This window comes from Trichomycterus rosablanca, chromosome 4, assembly GCF_030014385.1.
Source record: "Trichomycterus rosablanca isolate fTriRos1 chromosome 4, fTriRos1.hap1, whole genome shotgun sequence".
NCBI lineage: Eukaryota > Metazoa > Chordata > Actinopteri > Siluriformes > Trichomycteridae > Trichomycterus > Trichomycterus rosablanca.
In genome coordinates, this window is record NC_085991.1 from 2,242,458 (window position 1) to 2,262,627 (window position 20,170).

Consider the following 20,170-nt stretch of genomic DNA (forward strand, 5'->3'; position numbering starts at 1 on the left):
AGATAGATAGATAGATAGATAAATGATAGATAGATAGATAGATAGATAGATAGATAGATAGATAGATAGATAGATAGATAGATAGATAGATAGATAGATAGATGATGGATAGATAGATAGATAGATAGATAGATAGATAGATAGATAGATAGATAGATAGATAGATGATGGATGGACAGATGGATTTATGGAAAGACAGACAGACAGACAGACAGACAGACAGACAGACAGACAGACAGACAGATAGATAGATGATGAATAGATAGATGGATGGATGGATGGATGGATGGATGGATGGATGGATAGATAGATAGATAGATAGATAGATAGATAGATAGATAGATAGATGATGGATGGATGGATTTATGGAAAGACAGACAGACAGACAGATAGACGGACGGACGGACAGACAGACAGACAGACAGACAGACAGACAGATAGATAGATAGATAGATAGATAGATAGATAGATAGATAGATAGATAGATAGATAGATAGATCCTTTATTGATCCCAAAGGAAATTAAAATTCTTAATCTGATCTGTTCAAATCTTTAAAGAAAGTCCAGCCATGTCACCTTTAAATAAATAAATATAGTCTGGGATACTTGCTATCTAATGACCTTACACTGTTTTTAGTTCCTCTATCTGCTGAACAAAGTAATGAAAGGTAAAATTAGGAAAGGTAGTTCCTAACCGTGGACTCACTCTTTATTCACTGTTCATCTTTTGTCCAGTTAGGGGCCTCATAACTTAAAAAAAAATAAAGGAATTACAGTAAATGTACAGCTAGTATAATTATTAGGAAATTAACATTGTAATTATTATATGAGTTAGATAGGACAGTGATGAAGAAACGGAAGGAAGAAGAGTGATGAGTGGATTTAAGAACCAGAACATCCCTGTTTTTACATGCACAGCTATTTTACAAATGTACACTGATCAGCCATAACATTAAAACCACTTCCTTGTTGTTCTACAATTACTGACTGCTTAACCTGCTTTCACCCTGTTCTTCAATGGTCAGGACCACCACAGGACCACCACAGAGCAGGTATTATTTAGGTGGTGGATCATTCTCAGCACTGCAGTGACACTGACATGGTGGTGGTGTGTTAGTGTGTGTTGTGCTGGTATGAGTGGATCAGGAGTTTTTAAATACCGTGTCCACTCACTGTCCACTCTATTAGACGCTCCTACCTAGTTGGTCCACCTTGTAGATGTAAAGTCAGAGACGATCGCTCATCTATTGCTGCTGTTTTAGTTGGTCATCTTCTAGACCTTCATCAGTGGTCACAGGACGCTGTGAGGTGTTTAAAAACTCCTCATACCAGCACAAAACACACTAACACACCACCACCATGTGGGTTTCACTGCAGTGCTGAGAATAATTCACCACCTAAATAATACCTGCTCTGTGGTGGTCCTGACCATTGAAGAACAGCATTAAAGCAGGTTAAAAAGGTATGTAGAGAAACAGATGGACTACAGTCAGTAATTGTAGAACTACAAAGTGCTTCTACATGGTAAGTGGAGCTGATAAAATGGACAGTGAGTGTAGAAACAATGAGGTGGTTTTAATGTTATGGCTGATCTGTGCATTTTGCTTGTATTTGGCGGCATCTAGTGGCTGTTTTGTGGAGTTACAACACTCCCGGTTATAGCTGCAGTAACTGGGCTCAATGTAACCATGGATACCGTAAACACATAAATATACACATAGCTAAGAGACTGATAACGTTTACAGAAACATCAACACAACAGAGATTGGACATATAAAAGGTAAAATATGTAAATAATTTATTCTGTAAATAGTATTTAAATTAGTAACCGATACTTTTTATATTTAAGTAATTGTAGGTAATAGTGTGGGTCGCTTAACATAAACAAACCGTGTAACTGTAATTAATAAACATCGTCATGTTCTAGGTGATGGTACTTTTAGGTTTTTAGGTACTTTAAAACAAGTTTTATTCGTTTTATTATAGTTTTTTTTATGTAACTCACAGCTAGAATACATTTACCATCAAAAGTAATAACAAATCATTTAAAAAACTAAACCAAGTGCCACTTTTGGCATTCAAAAAATCTAAAAGCCAAATGCACTTGTACAAATTTCCTGTTTATCTTTAACTTTTTGCATTTTTTTGCCTATTTTTTCACTTTTCTTTCAATTTAGTAAGTTACAGTTTGGACTAGAAGGGCTGCAGACTAGCACCCGTCCTCCCCTACATGTGTTTGTTTGTTTATTATGATTTTAACGTCATATTTTACACTTTGGTAACATTCATGATAGGAAATGGTAGCCACTCACTACACAAGATTCATCAGTTCACACAAGCTTAATGTCAAACACAGTCATGGACAATTTAGTGTCTCCAATTCATCTCACTTGCACGTCTTTGGACTGTGGGAGGAAACCAGAGCACGGGGAGAACATGCAAACTCCACACAGAAAGGACCCGGACCGCCCAACCTGGGGATCGAACCCAGGACCTTCTTGCTGTGAGGCGACAGTGCTACCCACTTAGCCACCGTGCCGCCCCCTCTACATGTGTGCAATAAAAAGAGTCAAATTACATTATATAATTGAAGGATTACTTTCTGTACCATTAAATTAATAATCTGGGCGGCATGTGGCTAAGTGGGTAGTACTATCACATCACAGCAAGAAGGTCCTGGGTTCGATCCCCAGGTGGGGCGGTCCAGGTCCTTTCTGTGTGGAGTAGGGATGTAACAATACACTCTACACACAATGCGTTTGTAGAAAACCCACAATAAACTGACATGTTCCAATTCTTCAGCCACAAACAACAAACAAGTGCATGTGAATCAACTATAGAAAATATAAAGTTAAGTAGTTCTGTTATTCATCGTTTGGTTGTTTTTTGTTCTCCTGCTTAGTGGCACGTTTGAGCGATGGCAGCAGTCGGGGCTCAGTCGCACCACGTATTCGGTTTGCGCACAGGCGTGACCAACAACCTGCTGTTTTTCGACGAGCAGACGGTCATCTATCCATGTGGAAACAACTGTGTGAGATACAGCATCGACCAGCAATGCCAGAGGTTCATTCCAGGTAAGCGTGCTGAGATCTTAACCCCACGATCACAATATTAGTGTGGCGGAAACCTGGGGTTTCTTCTGGTACTTCTGGTCTAGGGAGGCATGGTGGCACAGCTGGTAGTGTGGGTGCTGGGAGGCATTATAGACCCTGGGAACCTCGGTTTGATTCTGATCTCCAGTCAGCAGGAGTGTTTTGTATGTTCTTACTATGGCAGTGTTGGTTTCCTCTGGGTGCTCTGGTGTCCTCTCACCTCCCAAGGTGAGTTTGTGATGCTCTGTAGATTGGTGCCCTGTCTGAGGGGTACTTCTGCCTTCTGTACTTCTGGGTGGTGCCTGCCTTAACACAACCCTCGTGAAAATAAATATATAACAATAATAATAAATCATAATAAATCAGAGCCTTGCTGCTATTGCACACAGACTTTTGCTAACAAGTAAACCCTGTGGTTACTGACAGTTCTGTGGACCTGAGCATCTCCTCAGGAGACAGATGCAGATGGTAGATTGGTTTGACTAAATTGACTGTAGTTGTGAGCGATGGATTGCCGCCCTGCCCGGGATGTGATCCTGCCCTGCGCCCCTGATTAAGGTGGTTAATAATAATTAATGACTGAATTACCACTCTTCCATCTGCCCTACAGGCACAGAAAGGAGCCAGGGCATGCAGGCTCTGGCAATCAGTGCCAACCGGCGCTACCTGGCCGTGTCGGAGCGTAACGAGCGCGGCACCATCACCATCTACGACCTGCAGCACGAGCAAAGCCGTAAGAGGAAGGTGCTGACGGGCGGCGACACCGGCGTCCAAGAATTCATCTGCATGGCATTCTCTCCCGACTCCAAGTACCTGCTTGGCCAGGCTGAAGGGCCTGAATGGACCCTCTTCTACTGGGCATGGGAGAAGCAAAAGGTCTTGGCTACAGTAAAGAGCACAAGCACCGGCTCTGTCAGTCAGGTAGGCGTGGATACGTTGTCTTTGTGCCCATCAGTCCCCCTAAAAGTGTAATTTCTTCACCTGAATGAGGAGTGCCTACCAGTCCTATTAAAACACTCATCTCAACTATCTCAACTATCAGTCCACAAAAATTTTTCTCAGTGCCTGCCAGGCCTGTTAAATGAGACATTCTTTTAGTGCCTGTCAGTCCAGTAAACGAGAGAACATGTAAATAAGGCATTGTTTCACTACCCGTCAGTCCTAAGTTAAGTTAAGTGGGCATTCCCTTAGTGCCTGTCAGTCCCAAGTAAGTGGGCATTTTCTTAGTGCCTGTCAGTCTCAGTTAAGTGGGCATTTCCTTAGTGCCTGTCAGTCCCAAGTAAGTGGGCATTTCCTTAGTGCTTGTCAGTCTCAGTTAAGTGGGCATTTCTTTATTACCTGTCAGTCTCAAGTAAGTGGGCATTTCCGTATTACCTGTCAGTCTCAAGTAAGTGGGCATTTCCTTAGTGCCTTAATACCTGTCAGTCCCAGTTAAGTGGGCATTTTATTAGTGCCTGTCAGTCCCAGTTAAGTGGGCATTTTATTAGTGCCTGTCAGTCCCAGTTAAAGGGGCATTTCCTTAGTGTCTTAATACCTGTCAGTCACAAGTAAGTTGGCATTTCCTTAGTGCCTGTCAGTCCCAAGTAAGTGGGCATTTTCTTAGTACTTGTGAGTCCAGAGTAAGTTGGTATTTCCTTAGTACCTGTCAGTCCCGGTTAAGTGGGCGTTTCCTTAGTGCCTGGTAGACCCAGTTAAATGGCATTCCTTAGTACATATCAGTCCCAAGTAAGTGGGCTTTTTCTTAGTACTTGTAAGTCCCGAGTAAGTTGACATTTCCTTAGTGCCTGTCAGTCCCAGTTAAAGGGGAATTTCCCGAGTACCTTAATACCTGTCAGTTCCAAGTAAGTGGGCATTTCTTTAGTGCCTGTCAGACTCAGTTAAGTTGGCACTGTCTTAGTGCCTGTAAGTCACAAGTAAGTCTGCATTATCTTAGTGCTGACAGTCCCAGTTAAGTTGGCATTTCCTTAGTGCCTGACAGGCGTTACTTTAGTCCCCAGTAACTCATATTTCTTCACCTCTGTTCCACACCCAGGTCAGCTTTAACCCTCAGGACAACACACAGGTCTGTGTGAGCGGGAACAAAGTCCTCAAACTCTTCCGCTACGCAGACGGCGCCCTCAAACAGTCAAACGCCGCCAAACTGGACACACATCACATCCTGTCTCACGCCTGGATGTCCGAGGAGCGCGTCATCGCCGGGACGGACACCGGGCGCCTCCTGGTGTTCGAGTCAGGCGACCTGCGCTGGGAGATGAGCGTGACGAGCCAGGCGCTCACACACGGGGCGGAGAGGTCAGTTATTTTAATATCGTGATGCCTTTTTAATGCACCTTCGGTGTGACCTCATGATTCCCCTTCTGTGTCCTGAAGGCATGAGGGGAGGGATAAATTAGAGGAAGCGGAGTCGCCGCCTCGCATCACTTCCATCGCCGCGTACTCTAAAGGCTTCGTGTGTTCAGGCGGCCCAGGCAGCGTCTGTCTATTCGAGAAAACAGACGAGAAAGACGCCTACAGGAAAACCAAGGAAATAAGGGTGAGCGCATTTGCATTCTTCAGTCGTCAGAGAGTCACATGACCCTAGTTCTCATTACCTGTCAGTCTCAAGTAAGTGGGCATTTCATGAGGAAAAGTCTCCGTCACTGGGACTGACTAAGGGGATGCCAGCTTTACTAGGACTGGTAGTGCCTGTCAGTCCCAGTTAGGTGGGCATTTCTGTAATGCCTGTCAGTCCCAGTTAAGTGGACATTTCCTTAGTACCCTGTCAGTCGCAGTCAGACTAGGTGAGCCGAAATACGGCACAGCGTTCAGATCTGATAATAGAACGAGGTCTTTTTTTTGCGTCCCCACCCGCAATTTAGTCGTATCCAATTCCCAGATTGCATTACGCTTCCTCTCTACTGCTGCAGACCAACACACGCCCCCTCCGACACGTGTGCAGTACCGACCACCACTGCACGAGGCGAGTTCATATGTGGATCAGCTTTGTGTACAGAGAGCCACACCCTGATCAATGCATTATCCCTCGTTTCTCCCGACCCTCCACGACTCCATCGATCGCATCTCTTTAGCACGACCAGAATAAACAACCGTGCATTCCTCTGATCTCCAGATTCCCTCGGACCCCTTCAGCACCGACCCGGGTCAGGCGGAGCAGCAGGAGGTCACCACGCTGAGCATCAGCCCGGCGGAGGAAACACTGGCCGCCAGCACAGACCGCGGCCAGATCTACCAGATCCCGCTCGCCTCCGCCGAGATGAGCAAGGTAACAGGGACCAGGCGGACGAGTAACTAAAGTATGTGGACGCTCGATCGCAAACGCCTCTTTTTAATGAGTGAATGGGCTCAAGTTCCAGCAGGCACGGTCCAAAATCGAACGTGTAGCAATTCTACAATGTGCTCTAGAGCAGCATATAGTCAGGTGTCCGCATACTTCTGGTTATACAGCATATGAGATCAAATTGAAATACTCACGCCAGCATGTTCTGCTGTAACGTTTTCAGGACGACCACGCCCAGTTCGAGTTCCTGTTCCACTCGGTTCACTCGGGCGTCGTCACCGGACTGTCCATCTGCGTCCGCAAGCCACTCGTCGTCACCTGCTCGCTGGACCGATCCGTCCGCGTCTGGAACTACGAGACCAGGTGAGCGCAGGTGCAACGAAATACGACACAACGTCCAGATCTGATCATAGAACGAGGTCTTTTGTTTGCGTTTCCCCTCTCTTACTGCCGACAGTCACAAGTGAGTGGGCATTTTATGAGGAAAAGTCTCCTTCACTGGGACTGACAGGCACTCAGGGGATGCCAGCTTTACTGGCACTGGTAGTGCCTGTCAGTCGAAGTCAGACCAGGTGAGCGCAGGTGCACCGAAATACGGCACAGCATCCAGAGCTGATAATAGAACGAGGTCTATTTTTTTCTATGCAGTGCCATCGATCTGCCAGCAGAGGTCGTAATCGCACCAGTTGTGAGGAATCCCCTCAGGCACTCTCCCTAAACAACAAGGCTTGGGACATGCGCTCAGAGCGCACTGACAACTAACCCCCCCCCCCAGTCATGTCCACGACGCACGATCGGTCGATAGAACCGCTGAGATTCCAACCCTGGCTGCCCCACCCGAGCAAGTTTAATCCACAGATCCGTGTGTTTGTGTTGTTTTGCTGCAGCTCTCTGGAGCTCTACAAGGACTTCCAGGAGGAGTCGCACAGTGTGGCGCTGCACCCATCAGGCCTCTTCATCCTGGTGGGCTTCTCCGACAAGCTCCGCCTCATGAACCTGCTCATGGACGACATCCGCACCTTTAAAGAGTTCACCGTACGGAGCTGTCGAGAGGTGGGTTTGCTCTTCGTGACCATACCAGGTTCAGTATACCAGACAGGCCGCACACAGTCTAGCAAGCTTTAAATGCACCTTAAATGCTGGCTCGAATGTGGACAGTGTTGCTTCTGATTCCAGGCGGAGCAGAGGCCCTCGAATCATCTGACCGTCCGCACAAATTTCCTCTTCTCTCCTTTACATTATGCCCTATTTTTATGGGCACAGAGAAGTCTGTGAGTTTGGTGTACTTAAACTGCCTCCCCAGACTGCCGTGCCAACTAAGTGCCCAAGACTGGGCATATTTTATATCAGAGAGAGAATTATTGGTCAAAAAAATAGATAAATACATTAATAAATACATTTTTTCAACAAATCCTCATTCATTCATTTATTGTGTGTTTTACCACCTTTTTTCCTGATCAGGGTCGCGGTGGGTCTGATTGCGAAAAATGTTGTAAACACCCCGGACAGGTTGCCAGTCCATCACAGGGCACACACACACACACACACACACACACACACGCACACATTTTCTATAAGCTCTATTAGCTGCATGTCTTTGGACTTGGAGGAAACCAGAGCACTCAAAGGAAACCCACACAGACACAAGGAGAACATGCAAACACGCAAAGGACCCTGGTCGCCCAGCTAGGGAATCAAACCCAGGCCCTTCTTTCTGTGAGGCGACAGTGCAACCCACTGCACCCCCCCGTAAAATTTTTTGTATTTAAATTTTTTGAGGTTGAAATGATTCCGAAAACCTGATTTAGGTTTGTTTCTGATGCGTGTTATTGGATGTAGTATTTTTAGTAAAATGTAAAAATAAATCACGCGTGTGTTTGTTTATCCAGTGCGTGTTCAGCCACGGGGGTCACATGTTCGCCGCCGTCAACGGCAACGTGATTCACATCTACTCCACCGTGACGTTCGACAACATCCTGAACCTGAAGGGTCACAACGGCAAGGTGAGCGCAGCGTTCACTATCACACACTCATTAACACGCCATTAACGTTCCGATGTTTATTAAAAACAGACGTTTATTTCTATATTAAATCACATTTTATTATGCTCTAATAATAAGGGCTCTCGGGTGGAACATCTGTCTCATACACTGGCCTACCACGGTAGATAAAGCTGGATGAGAAATCACCATCTTGTAACTGCAACAGTGACTCCTACAGTCCGGTTAAGGTTCTGCCAAGGCTCTCAGCCTGTTATAAACCAGCAGAGGTCACCAGAGTGCACATGGAAACTGAGAATTGTCAAAAATGGGATGCAAAAAGGGGGAAATAATAATAATAATAATAATAATAATAAACAATAATTAATAAATAAATATAGGTGGTACAGTGGGTGACTCACAGCAATATGGGTTCTAGGTACCAGGGTTCAATCCTTCTCTTTGCCCCCTGAAAGGGTTGCTTTAGGTTCTGTAGGTTTATTTAACCTCTCAAAAGCATGCAGAAGGTGGATTGACTGTCAATGTATGAGTGTGTAGGGTTAAAGTACTGGTCTAGTAGTCCAAAGGTTGCTGGTTCAAGCCCCACCACTGCCAGATTGCCACTGTTGGGCCCTTGAGCAAGGCCCTTAACCCTCAATTGCTTAGATTGTATAATGTTGCTTTGGGTAGCACCTGACCCACTGTGACCCTGACCAGGATGAAGCACTTACTAAAAACGAACGCTCCGACCCGTCAGGTCCGCTCAGTGGTGTGGAGCGCAGACGACAGCCGTCTGGTGTCGTGCGGCATGGACGGAGCCATCTACGAGTGGAACGCTCTCAGCGGAGACCGCGAGTCCGAGAGCGTCCTGAAGTCGTGCAGCTACGCCGGCGTGGCGCTCTCACCCGACGCCAAGAGCGTCTTCGCCGTGGGCAACGACCGCACGCTCAAGGAGATCCAGGACTGCCAGGTAGGTCCAGATAACGTCGCAGGATAACACGATCATCACACTTCATTTGACCTTTGTTTGTAATTTCGGATTCAGATCGTAAAGGAAGTGACATCAGACGACGTTTCCTACACGGCCGTCGTCACCACTCACTCGGGCCGCGTCATCTTCACCGGGACCTCCGCGGGCACCGTCAGAGCCTTCAGGAACCCGTTACCCATGCAGAAGGACTGGACGGAGTACCAGGCCCACTGCGGCCCCGTCACCAAAGTACGAGCGCTGAAATCAGACATACACTATAACACCAAAAGTATGTGGACACCTCTCTAGCTGATCATTGTTTAAGTCCCAAGATTTCGGAGTGTGTTTGTGGGAATTTGTACCCATTCTCATAAAATCTGGAGGGGTGTCCACACAATTTTGGTCATATAATGTCCAAAACACCCTCCATCCTTTTTCCTTTTTGTGTCCGGTTTCTAAAATGCACCAGTTTAACTGGGTGTAGATCATAGTAGTGCTGCTTCCAGGCTTGACAGTAAGTACAGTGTTGTTGGGATTTTTCCTCAGATATGTCTGATGTGATCAGAAACTGCAGCTTGAAATTTATGGTAGATTTATGGTAGGATTAGATAATCGGCCATCTAGATAAATATCTTCTTTTGTCCTTATTGACCTTGGCTAAGAGAACACTGTTCCACGTACTTATAGTTTATACAGATGATCTGCTTTCTAAGATCTGTACAGAGCTCCCAAAGCTTTCCTTCAGTTTAATGAGTGCAGCCAAACTAGCCACATTTAATAAATGGGCATAAATGAGGAGCCACTGGTGAATAGAAGTGGTTCGTTTCCTTTGGACTTGGTGGGGTGGAACAGTGTCACTTTTTTGCCTAACCAGGTCTTTAATTTTTGTTTGTTTGTTTGTTTTTGTTTTGTTTCCACTCTCTATTATTGTACAGCGACCTTGAGCTTGGTTAAAGGCGCTATATAAGTTGAACTTATTATTATTATTATTATTAATGTCACCTTATCCGAAAGTGAAAGTTTCTGTTTCCATTATTTTGTCCACAGATGGCCGTCACGTTCGACGATCAGTTCTTACTGACCGCCTCAGAGGACGGCTGTCTCCTAATCTGGAAAATCTTCGACAAGGACGGGCGCGGCCTAAAACGGGACAAAGAATTCAGCTACGCCGAGGAGATCCTGATTACCAAGTCAGATCTGGAGGAGAAGGTAAACGAACGTTCGGCATTAAATACAAAACGCTGTCCATCGAGTATTGAATCATGAAATGAAAGCACATAAATAACATTACAAATTTAATTTCGAATATACGTAGCTTCCTATTTTAATTTCACCTCCACGCTGGCCGAGGAGACCCGCAGACTAGCGCTTTCCTCATCTGACGTGTGTGTAGTCATCTGCACGTCGCTTCTTTTCCACCAGTGGAAGGTGGATTCTGACAGAGAACGTGTCACCACCTCTGTGGCTCTTTTCTTTAAAAATCTGTGAAATGAAGCACATTTTCCGTGGATTTAGTTGGACCCTAGGTCTAAAAAAAGATCTCTCCCCCTGCAGAACCAGGTCATGCTGGAACTGAAGACGCGGGTGGACGAGCTGCAGATGGAGAACGAGTACCAGCTGCGCCTGAAGGACATGGACTACAGCGAAAAGGTCAAGGAGCTCACCGAGAAGTTCATCCAGCAGATGGAGCTGCTGAAAACCCAAAACCAGGTGAGATACCAACATCCAGAGCTCAGCGTTTTGCATCTCAGCTTAGATTTCGGAGTGTGTCTGCGGGAACGTTTGTGTGATCTGACGTTGGACGAGGAAGCCTGGTTCACAGTCCACTTTCCAATTCATCCTAACAATATTGAATGGGGTTGAGGTCTGGTGGAGGTCTTTATGGACTTCAGATTGTCCACTGTGGAACCGAATAGGGCCTTCCCCAAACTGTTGCCACAAACATGGAAGCACAATGTTTATTATATATAACTGATTTAATACACCTGAACTCAACGATTAGAAGGAGTGTCCACATATTTATGGAAATATTCATTATCTATTATGATTGACTGTATCCAATGACGTCTCTGCGCCCATATAAACAGGGCTAGTTTGAGCGCACCCGTTTGTACCGAGTACACAGATCAGTGGAACCTCGAGACAGACAAGCTCAGATGAAACCTGAGGGACTCAGTCGACACTGTTCACAGTCGAGCAAGCTTTGATGACCGCTGCTTCAATCAGCACACTGAAGCCCCATTGTTCTGGCTGCAGGTGCTCAAGTCGGAGAAGGAGAAGCAGGAGGTGGCGCTCCAGGAGAAGCTGACGGAGATCATGGAGAGACATTCCAAGGAGCAGCAGGATCTGGGTAAATACAAACTAAGTTTTTGCATTGTTCCAGTTTGGATATACTCAACTCCCTCGCCCTCCAACCCCAGTGGGCTGTTTTCCCAGTGTGCATCTGAGGTGCAGGGTCGACTTTATTTGTTTTATTTTATTCTGTAGAATCTACCACCAACCAGAAGCTGATGCTGGAGTACGAGAAGCACCAGGAGTTGCAGCTCCGCTCGCAGAAGATGCAGGAGAGCTACGAGGAGAAGCTCCGCGAGCTGGAGGGCGGCGGGCGCCGGGCGCTGGAGGACCTGACGCAGCTCTACGAGACCAAACTGCAGGAGAGAGTCCTTCTGCTGGGTCAGGTGAGGACAGTAAACAGTAATTAAAATATAGTATTTATTTTACAATAAAGTGGTGGACGTCCAACGACAGACTAAGGGGAACGTTCACATGAAAAGCGGCAAACCACCTCTTAGTTCAGAGCTTGGTTTAAGCGGTAAAACATCATCAAAGTGTGAATATGAGACGAATCTACATTAGTGTGGAATAAGCATCAGATCCAGTGTTACAGCTCCACATGTATGTGGACCAGTGTTACAACTCGAGCTTCTGAGAAATTGTGAGAATCAGAATCAGCTTCTCCCAGAGTCTAAAACGCTTCTGGTTCAAAATAAAACATTAAAATTAACGTGGCGCCCAGGTGGCACAGTGGGATATTCCACTAACACACCAGCGCCAAGATCTTGAACTCCTCGGTTCAAAACTGGGCGTTGCCATCGGTCGGCTGGGCATCTAGCGGGCATAATTGGCAGTGCCCACAGAGCGGGATGACCGGACTATGTGGGTGGGGTCTTTAAACATTGTGTAAGGACCCTGATTAGCAGATAGAGAGACGCCTGTGCAGAATGCATGGGTTGGAAAAGGGTTCCGCTAAGGGCTGCACGCAGATCGGAGGAGGCGTGAGCAGCAATATACCCACCTCGACTGCAATCAGGGCTCCCCAGCAGCGGAAGACAAATTGACCAAGAAATAATAAAGCTTAACGTGGTTTAATGTAGTAAAAGAAGGAGACAGGAGCACTAAACTTCTCTTCATTATTACTGCTCATAAGTTCCTCCACTAATCACATTCCTCACTCGCTGTTTTACTACAATAAGTCACATTAAGTTTTGTTTGTACGACCTGAGTCACTTTTACCGCCTCATATCAAACAGTTCGTCTCATTGGAGGAGCTTTGACAAGGTCAGCGAACAGCAAACTGGGTCAAAGTTCAATCAGATAAACGTACAAGTGTCTGGTTAGCTTTTAGAGAAGGACAAATACGTGTCCATCCAGGCGTCGCACCAAACTGCGGACATACTGATGTATGGATGTATGGACACCCTGTGTCCACATACTCTTGGCTGTGTCGTGTATCATGACGTTTCTTGTCCTCGTTCCCTACAGTGTCAGGACGAGTCCCGGCACAGGGTTCGAGAGTTCGAGGAGATAAAGAAGCAGATGGAGGAGGACGGAGACCACGAGCTCCAGGAGGTTCGGATCAGATACGAGCGAAAGCTCCGGGAGGAGAGAGAGACCAACCTGCGGCTCAGAGGAGAGACGGGGGTGATGAAGAAGAAGGTGTGTGGTCTCTTATTTATAAGCTATTGCTAACTTCTTTACCTGAGATCAGATTTGTTGAGGGCAGTTGTAGCCTAGCGGTTAAGGTACTGGACTAGTAATCAAAAGATCCACATAGGTTTTCCTCTGGGTGCTCCGGTTAATTGAAGCTCACTCCTATAGTTTTGCACTGAAGCATCATAAAAAAGTAAAAATAAGATTTGTTTACTGATTCAGTAAATAAAAGTTGAGGAACTGACTGGAGAAGATGCGAATGATGCGAAAACGCAGTGAAACAAATGTTTAAAGATTATAAACTGACAGCGCTGAGGTGTTGATTGATGTGGACGCGCCCGGTTCCCCTCCGCAGTTCGGCAGCCTACAGAAGGAGATCGACGACAGGAACCTGGAGATCGAGAAGCTGAACGAGGAGCAGCAGAAGCTCCACACCGTCATCAGATCACTGGAGAAGGACATCAAGGGTCTGAGGAGGGAGATCAAGGAGAGAGACGAGACCATCCAGGACAAGGTGGGTTCCATAAGAGTTTAGAATCTCGTTGTCGTTGTTTATTGACATTGTGGACATGGCTGCTTCCATACCCGCAGGAGAAGCGCATCTACGAGCTGAAGAAGAAGAACCAGGAGCTGGAGAAGTTCAAGTTCGTCCTGGACTACAAGATCAAAGAGCTGAAGAAACAAATTGAGCCCCGAGAGAACGAGATCAAAGAGATGAAGGAGCAGATCCAGAAGGTAGGGATCTTCAGATCTTCAGCCGGACAGAACGAGCAGCGGAGGGACGATCTGATCATGGTTTTGTTCTAGATGGAGGGCGAGCTGGAGCAGTTCCACCAGAAGAACACTCAGCTGGAGCTGGACGTGGCCGAGATGAACCTGAAACTGAGAGCCACCGACAAGGAGATGCACAGAGAAAAGCAGAGGGTACGTTTCAGTGCACCAGAGTTTAGCAGGCTGAACACTCCTGGGTAGATTCACACAATTTAGAGCATCCAATTCACCTTCTGCATACTTTTGGGAGGTCGAATGGAACCCATGTGAGCAAAATAAACCTCCTCACATGATGCTCAGGAAGCACTTTTGCACCTTTTGCAGTGTCCCGTATTGAATATACAGTGGAACCTTAATTTAATGGACTAAAAGGGGGGAGCTCTGGTCCGTAAAACGTGATTGTCCGAAACAGCGAGGTTTTTTTTCAGGGGGTGTGAAAATATTCGCTGTAAGCTGTAATTAAGCACTAGAATTTGCAAACATAAAGCATAAAACACAGAAAAAGGCAAGAACAAAGTGAGCCTCCTGACAAAACAAAGTAAACAGAGAGACGTGCGCCAGCTAGTGGACGATTACTGAACTACTGGTTTTGGTTCGCTTCTCGCAGGAATTTTAAACGATCCAACCGGACATACGACTTTCCAGATTTTGTCTGTTAAATATGAAATCTGTTAAATCGAGGTTTATCTGTACTTTAGTGGGCGGCACGGTGGCTAAGTGGGTAGTACTGTCGCCTCACAGCAAGAAGGTCCTGGGTTCGGCTGCTCAGGTGGCGCAGCGGTAAGAACCAGAGCTGGGATCTGGAATACATCGTATCGAATCTCAGCTCTGCCTACCGTCTAAGGCTGAGTGGCCACATGAACAACGATTGGCCTGTTGTTCAGATATGGGCGGGACTAAACCGGATGGGGTCTCTCTCTCTCATGACTGGTGCAATTACGACCTCTGCTGGCTGATTGATGGCGCCTGCACAGAGATGAGAAAAGAGTGCTCTCTCTCAGGGTGTGTCTCTCCGTACACAACGCTGATCTGCACTGCACTCGTCAAAGTGTAGGTGATAAGATGCATACGGCTGCTGCCCACGTGTCGGAGGGGGCGTGGGTTAGCTTAGTTCTCCTCAATCAGAGCAGGGATCGGCATTGGTGGAGAGAAAGCGTGAAACAATCGGGCAATTGGACGCCCTAAAAAGGGAGGAAAGGGGGAAGCAAAAAAAAGAAGAAGGTCCTGGGTTCAATCTCCAGGTGGGGCGGTACGGGTCCTTTCTGTGTGTCTGCGTAGGCTTCCTCCGGGTGCTCCGGTTTCCCCCAACAGTCAAAAGACATGCAAGTGAGGTGAATTGGAGACACTAAATTGCCCTGACCCCGGTCTGACCAGGGAATTGAACCCAGGCACTTCTACTGTGAAACGACAGCTCTAAACATATTAATTTCATCTTTTAATTTTGTGTTTTTTATTATTTATTACATTTTTATAAAGCCTGTCGACTGCACTGCATTTGTTTCCTCAGGTCAGGGACGTGGAGTCTCTGGTGCGCCGGTTCAAGATCGACCTGCACAACTGTGTCGGCTTCATCCAGGAGCCCAAGCAGCTCAAGGACGCCGTCCGAGACCTCTACGAGCGCTACGTCCAGCAGTCGGACACGGTGAGACGGACGTACGCTCACACGTGTGTAAAACCCACACAGCGCGTTCGTTACCGCTGACGTGTGTGTGTGTGTGTTTCCGGGGCAGCTGGAGATAGTGGCCGTGGACGCCGACATCCAGCGCGAGTACGCCCGGCAGAGGGAGCACCTGGAGAAGAACGTGGCCTCGCTCAAGAGGAAACTGGCCAAGGACAACGAGGTGCATCAGGCCGACAAGGTCAAGATCATGAAGGTATCGCTGATGTGTAGATACGAGAACCTAAGACATCAAACCTGAGTGGTGGGCTAGCTGACGTTTTTGGTGTGTGTAGGAAAACGTCACTCTCATCAAAGAGATCAACGATTTGAGGAAGGAGCTGAGGCAGGCGCGGTCACAGATCCACGAGCACGAAACCCAAACCCGCGTCGTTAAGAGGAAGTCCAGGAGCGCCACTGACGTTAAAAGTAAGTCACCGAGACAGACCCACCGCTGTCAGGTTCAGGGGCCACTGCTGTAAGCCAGATTTGGTGATTTTCACTCCCAAAATGCATCCTGTCTCGCACATAGTGTGTAATTAAACCATCCAAAGTGCACTTATATAATTAGACACACTAGTTAAGACAGTAGTGCCTGATTTGGGACACAGCCGCACTGATCAGCCATAACATTAAAACCACCTCCTTGTTTCTACACTCACTGTCCATTTTATCAGCTCCACTTACCATATAGAAGGTGCATGCTTTGTTAGCCCTCTTTCATGCTGTTCTTCAATGGTCAGCACCCCCACAGGACCACCACAGAGCAGGTATTATTTAGGTGGTGTTAGTGTGTGTTGTGCTGGTATGAGTGGATCAGACACAGCAGCGCTGCTCTGATCGTGTCCACTCACTGTCCACTCTATTAGACACTCCTACCTAGTCGGTCCACCTTGTAGATGTAAAGTCAGAGACGATCGCACGTCTATTGCTGCTGTTTGAGTTGGTCATCTTCTAGACCTTCATCAGTGGTCACAGGACGCTGCCCACGGGGCGCTGTTGGCTGGATATTTTTGGTTGGTGGACTATTCTCAGTCCAGCAGTGAAAGTGAGGTGTTTAAAAACTCCAGCAGCGCTGCTGTGTCTGATCCACTCATACCAGCACAACACACGCTAACACACCACCACCATGTCAGTGTCACTGCAGTGCTGAGAATGATCCACCACCTAAATAATACCTGCTCTGTGGTGGTCCTGTGGGGGTCCTGACCATTGAAGAACAGCATGAAAGGGGGTAACAAAGCATGTAAAGAAACAGATGTACTACAGTCAGTAATTGTAGAACTACAAAGTGCTTCTATATGGTAAGTGGAGCTGATAACATGGACAGTGAGTGTAGAAACAAGGAGGTGGTTTTAATGTTATGGCTGATCAGTGTGTATAAAACAACGTTCTTTTCAGGGTGCAACACAGAACACAGGTGCAAAACAACACAGTAAACACAGTAAACACAGTACAGATAAATACAGAGACACATGGCTTGATGAGGTCCTTCCCTAATGAGTCACCTGACAGATGTCAGACTATAGAAAGTGTTTTAAATAAGAAGACAATTAAATGTATTTTTTTTCACAGCCGCTTCCTCTGCAGCGCCACGCCCGACTTTCGAGGAAGAAGCTGAGCGCATCATCCAGCTGCAGCGCCTGGAGATCCAGCGGCTCAGGCAGGAGTGTCTGGGTCAAGGTCAGCTCCAAGGTCAAGGTCTCGCCCTGCCGACCTCGCTGAACAGCACCAGGCTGCCTGCCCTCAACGCATAAACAGTCCCCGCTCCGTGTGCGGACCTCAGATTTCTGCTGTGTATTCTAATGTTGGACTGACGGACGGACGTATAGACGGACATTTTCATCATTTATTCCCACCTCCCGTGCTCAGTCCCGCTAGTTGTTTTGGTCACTAGCTGTCCAACAACTGGACTGTAAAAAACCCAGATTAATAACCAGTAAAAAGTTGTCCGAATACGGGTGGGAAAACAAGACGTCTTAAATGCCCCTCAGGCTTTAAAATGGTCACTAAGGTGATTGATACCAAAAATGTTGCTTTCAGTTTATTTGACAGTTTAAGTCGTATCCAATTCCCCAGTTGTATCTCCTCTACTGCTGCAGACCTTGACCAAGCTGGGCTGTAATAACACAACTCCTCTTGTATTTATCTAGCATCCAACCGCTTCTTTTCACCTATGTAAGGCAGGTTCACACAGGGATCATCAGGCACTACTCTCCATTATTCACCGTCTCTACGCAGCACCTCGACCGGCCAGCAGAGGCCGCAACTGCAGCAGTAACGAGGAATATAGTGGCTCTTTACAGGAAGTGTTATTTACCCCATCACACACCCACACATCTAACTGTAAACCCCACAGATCTGAACCCTGATTAAATAAAATTCAGTGTTGTTACATCAACTAATGAATTATTACCACGTTCTTTAATTCATCTTCTCTATATGCTTCAGCATACAGGACTAATTCATTTCAAACGTAAATAAATTAATATTAATTGTAGTTTATTAGTAATTCATTTGATTATTATTATTATGTAATAATTCGGTGTATTACTGTTTGATTGTGTTGTGTACACAGTACTGTATGTTGTAGATAATTTAATTGGATTTAATGACAACACTCGGAGTCCAGCAGGTGGCGCTGGTTAAACATAATTTACACCTGGAGTCCGTTTCATTATATCGTTCATTAATTTTCTACTAACTGCTCAGGGTCGCGGTTGGCCGGGCTTAATCCCAAAACCCTTGGTAGCAGAGATGCAGTTTAAAGGAGCCACTTCACCTTGGCATGTTTTGGGAGGTGAATGGGAGGCTGGATGCATCTTTACACAGATGAGGAGGAAGACACGAACAAATGAACAAGGGAGAACATGCAAAACTTCTAACAGTCGCTTTGGATAAAAGCGTCTGCTAAATGCTGAAAATGTAAATTAAAATGTAAATCACCATGATTATCATCACCATCATTATCACCAACATAATAATCACCATCATCATCATCACCAGCATCAACATAATCACCATCATCACCATCACCAACATAATAATCACCATCATCATCACCATCATCACCATCATTATCATCACCAACATAATAATCACCATCATCATCACTATCACCAGCATCAACATAATAATCACCATCATCATCACCATCATCACCATGATTATCATCACCATCACCATCATTATCATCACCAACATAATAATCACTATCATCACCAGCATCAACATAATCACCATCATCACCATCACCAACATAATAATCACCATCATCATCATCACCATGATTATCATCATCACCATCATCATCACCATCATCACCATGATTATCATCATCATCACCATCATCACTATGATTATCATCATCACCAGCATCAACATAATCACCATCATCACCATCACCAACATAATAATCACCATCATCATCACCATGATTATCATCATCACCATCATCATCACCATCATCACCATGATTATCATCATCATCACCATCATCACTATGATTATCATCATCACCAGCATCAACATAATCACCATCATCACCACCACCAACATAATAATCACCATCATCATCACCATGATTATCATCATCACCATCATCATCACCATCATCACCATGATTATCATCATCATCACCATCATCACTATGATTATCATCATCACCATCATCATCACCATCATCACCATGATTATCATCATCATCACCATCATCACCATGATTATCATCATCATCACCACCATTATAATCATCATCATCATCACCATCATCACCATCATCATCACCATCATCACCATGATTATCATCATCATCACCATCATCACCATCATCATCACCATGATTATCATCATCATCACCATCATCAACATAATCACCATCATTATCATCACCATCATCACCATCATCATCATCATCACCATGATTATCATCATCACCATCATCACCATGATTATCATCATCACCATCATCACCATCATCACCATGATTATCATCATCATCACCATCATCACCATGATTATCATCATCATAATCACCACCATTATAATCATCATCACCATCACCATCATCAACATAATCACCATCATCATCACCATGATTATCATCATCATCACCACCATTATAATCATCATCACCATCACCATCATCAACATAATCACCATCATCATCACCATGATTATCATCATCATCACCATCATCACCATCATCATCACCATGATTATCATCATCATCACCATCATCACCATGATTATCATCATCACCATCATAATCATCATCACCATCATCAACATAATCACCATCATTATCATCACCAACATAATAATCACCATCATTATCATCACCAACATCATCACCATCATCATCATTGTGGCAGCTTGCTCGTTTTGTTGTTGTCCTTCACCTCCCTATAAACATGCAGCAGGTGGATTGCTACCTCTAAATTTCCCCTGTGTTCCTGCCTGACCCACCGCGACCCTGACCGCGACCACAAGCAG

The 20,170-nt window shown here is 45.7% G+C and overlaps 1 protein-coding gene across 1 annotated transcript; it reads left to right on the forward strand.

The window, feature by feature from the left end:
- Positions 1-1,691: 1,691 nt before the first annotated feature.
- cfap57 (cilia and flagella associated protein 57) lies at positions 1,692-18,077 on the forward strand. The gene is made up of 23 exons (XM_062993791.1): positions 1,692-1,780; positions 2,903-3,074; positions 3,703-4,013; positions 5,125-5,384; positions 5,463-5,625; positions 6,202-6,354; positions 6,593-6,732; positions 7,257-7,422; positions 8,259-8,372; positions 9,106-9,318; positions 9,394-9,567; positions 10,366-10,527; positions 10,873-11,028; positions 11,575-11,668; positions 11,806-11,996; positions 13,081-13,254; positions 13,604-13,762; positions 13,840-13,983; positions 14,056-14,172; positions 15,527-15,661; positions 15,750-15,893; positions 15,973-16,105; positions 17,252-18,077. The coding sequence occupies exons 2-23, from the start codon at positions 2,918-2,920 to the stop codon at positions 17,431-17,433; spliced, it is 3,642 nt and encodes a 1,213-aa protein (XP_062849861.1). The 5' UTR covers positions 1,692-1,780; positions 2,903-2,917; the 3' UTR covers positions 17,434-18,077.
- Positions 18,078-20,170: the final 2,093 nt, after the last annotated feature.